General features: G+C 46.3%; 1 protein-coding gene across 2 annotated transcripts in view; it reads left to right on the forward strand.

Annotated features, from left to right (window-relative positions):
* Positions 1-210: 210 nt before the first annotated feature.
* Positions 211-1903, forward strand: part of emilin1a (elastin microfibril interfacer 1a) — a 46510-nt gene continuing 44817 nt past the window's right edge. For both annotated transcript variants that reach the window (XM_032542925.1, XM_032542926.1), the window contains exon 1: positions 211-602. In XM_032542925.1, the coding sequence (XP_032398816.1) occupies positions 493-602 (110 nt within the window). In that variant the 5' untranslated portion in view covers positions 211-492. The remainder of the gene's footprint in view (positions 603-1903) is intronic.

Raw genomic sequence — 1903 nt, forward strand, 5'->3', positions numbered from 1 at the left:
TTTGTTTCTTTTGGACTCCCTTCATCGTTTATTCTGTTGTAAAAATGACTTTAAATGGCACAGTCGAACTTACCAGTGGAATGGAACTGGAATGAGTTGAGATGAATAGAGGCAGAAAGAGAAAGAGAGAGAAAAAGTAAGCTACATGATGGTAGAGAGAGGGAGAGAGAGAGAGAGAGAGAGAGAGAGAGAGAGAGAGAGAGAGAGAGACCTTGAGCGGGCAGGACTGCTCTTGGAGCTGTGACAGGAAACTTCCCCGTTGTTGGTCGGCTCCCAGCAGCAGTAGCGGCAGTCGGTCCCCCTCCAGCGCGTCAGCCGCACGTTCGCGTCTGAAATGCACTTGACTGGACTGGGCTGCGTTCTGCGGGACTTTGTCGCCCTGTCGAGTCATGGCTTTCCATCTTCATTTAGGATAAGACAGTAAGCGCGAGACTTTTGTAGGAGCAACTTTGGAACTGTACATTTCGTTTTGGAGCCTCACTGGGCGCGAGGATGGAGGCGGTGTTCTACCTGCTCGCCTTCATGTTGGCCCGGGTTAGTTGGGGTCTCGGGTACGCGGAGTCCAGTGTTCAGACGGGCCAGAGAGCGGCGAGCAGACACAGGTAGGATCACCTTTAATCACGCGGGTGGGGGGGTTTCACCTGTGGCTGGGGCCCTTTTACTGATGCAGTGTGCTTGCTACCAGAAAAATAGATGAGCTGCAGTTCATAAAACATATTTATATAAGATTTGATATTAAGACGAGGGTAACTCCTCAGCTGCTCCTGTGCTGTGGGTCCAAATGTGAGGCCCGCGGACCCTGCGTGGTCCCTAAGGGGCTTCCAGTGGGTCGTTCCTAACAAAATATGAAATAGGCTATATGTAATTATAATTATGTGATTAACAGATTAGGCTACTGATTGACAAATGTAAAGATTTGTGGTTTTTCTCTTTTTTTTTAACATTCTAGTAGGCTACACAAATATCTTCTTTTGAAAAAAATGTCTTTGATCTCAGCCAAAAGATGTTTTTGGATAAATTATGTTTGGTGATGGTTGCAACATTTAATTGATTGTCTAAACACATAATCAACAGATGAATTGATAATGAACTGAAAATGTGGTTTATTATACCTGACACGTCTTAAATAAACTCAATCAAATGATAGATAATAAATACTAATTAATACCAAAATAGTCCATCAAAACCCTCCTATATCAGGCAGAATGGGAAGAAAATCCGCTTAATATTGGGGATCATTTGCTTGACTAATGTGAAAATCATTCCTTCCAGAAGTACACTTCTGTGTGAATTCTTGTTTTCAGATGAAATATCTTGTTGCTGAGTAGGTCTCCCCCTTCCCTGAGTGGGAGGCGATGGGTGTGTGAGGGGGTGTGATGATGCAGGGGGGGCCCGGGAGCTGGACAGGGCTTAGCGGGATTATAGATATTTAGTGTTTCACTGCCCCGAGTGAAAAGTTTTCAGGGGATCCAGAGGTTCTTGCAAATCCCCACCCACCCCCACCCCCCTGCTGCAGCCGGGCTGGAGGGGAATACGTCATTTTGGCGAACAGCTAGTTCCAGTCATTAAAAGGTAAATCAGCTCCGCGGGGAGTGACACGCTGAACTATGAACGACATAAATCCAGAAGATAGTGGATAGTCTTGGAAGTTAAAATTGACTGATTCAAATTTAGGATTCCTAAATTTCCATCTTGTCCTCTTTATGGGACAGTAAGTGCGGCCTCAGATCTTAGAGACAGCTGACTGTAAATCAGAGATGCATGCTGGAGTCCCTGCTCATGAAGCTGGTCAGACCTGTCAGTGAGCCGACACATGGATGTGTGGATTGTGCTGTTGCTGACCCACAGTGTGGTATTAGCATGTTGAGCTTCTGCCTGGGGGCCCTGTGTGTGGACGAGCCCC

This window comes from Etheostoma spectabile, chromosome 18 (genome assembly GCF_008692095.1).
Source record: "Etheostoma spectabile isolate EspeVRDwgs_2016 chromosome 18, UIUC_Espe_1.0, whole genome shotgun sequence".
NCBI lineage: Eukaryota > Metazoa > Chordata > Actinopteri > Perciformes > Percidae > Etheostoma > Etheostoma spectabile.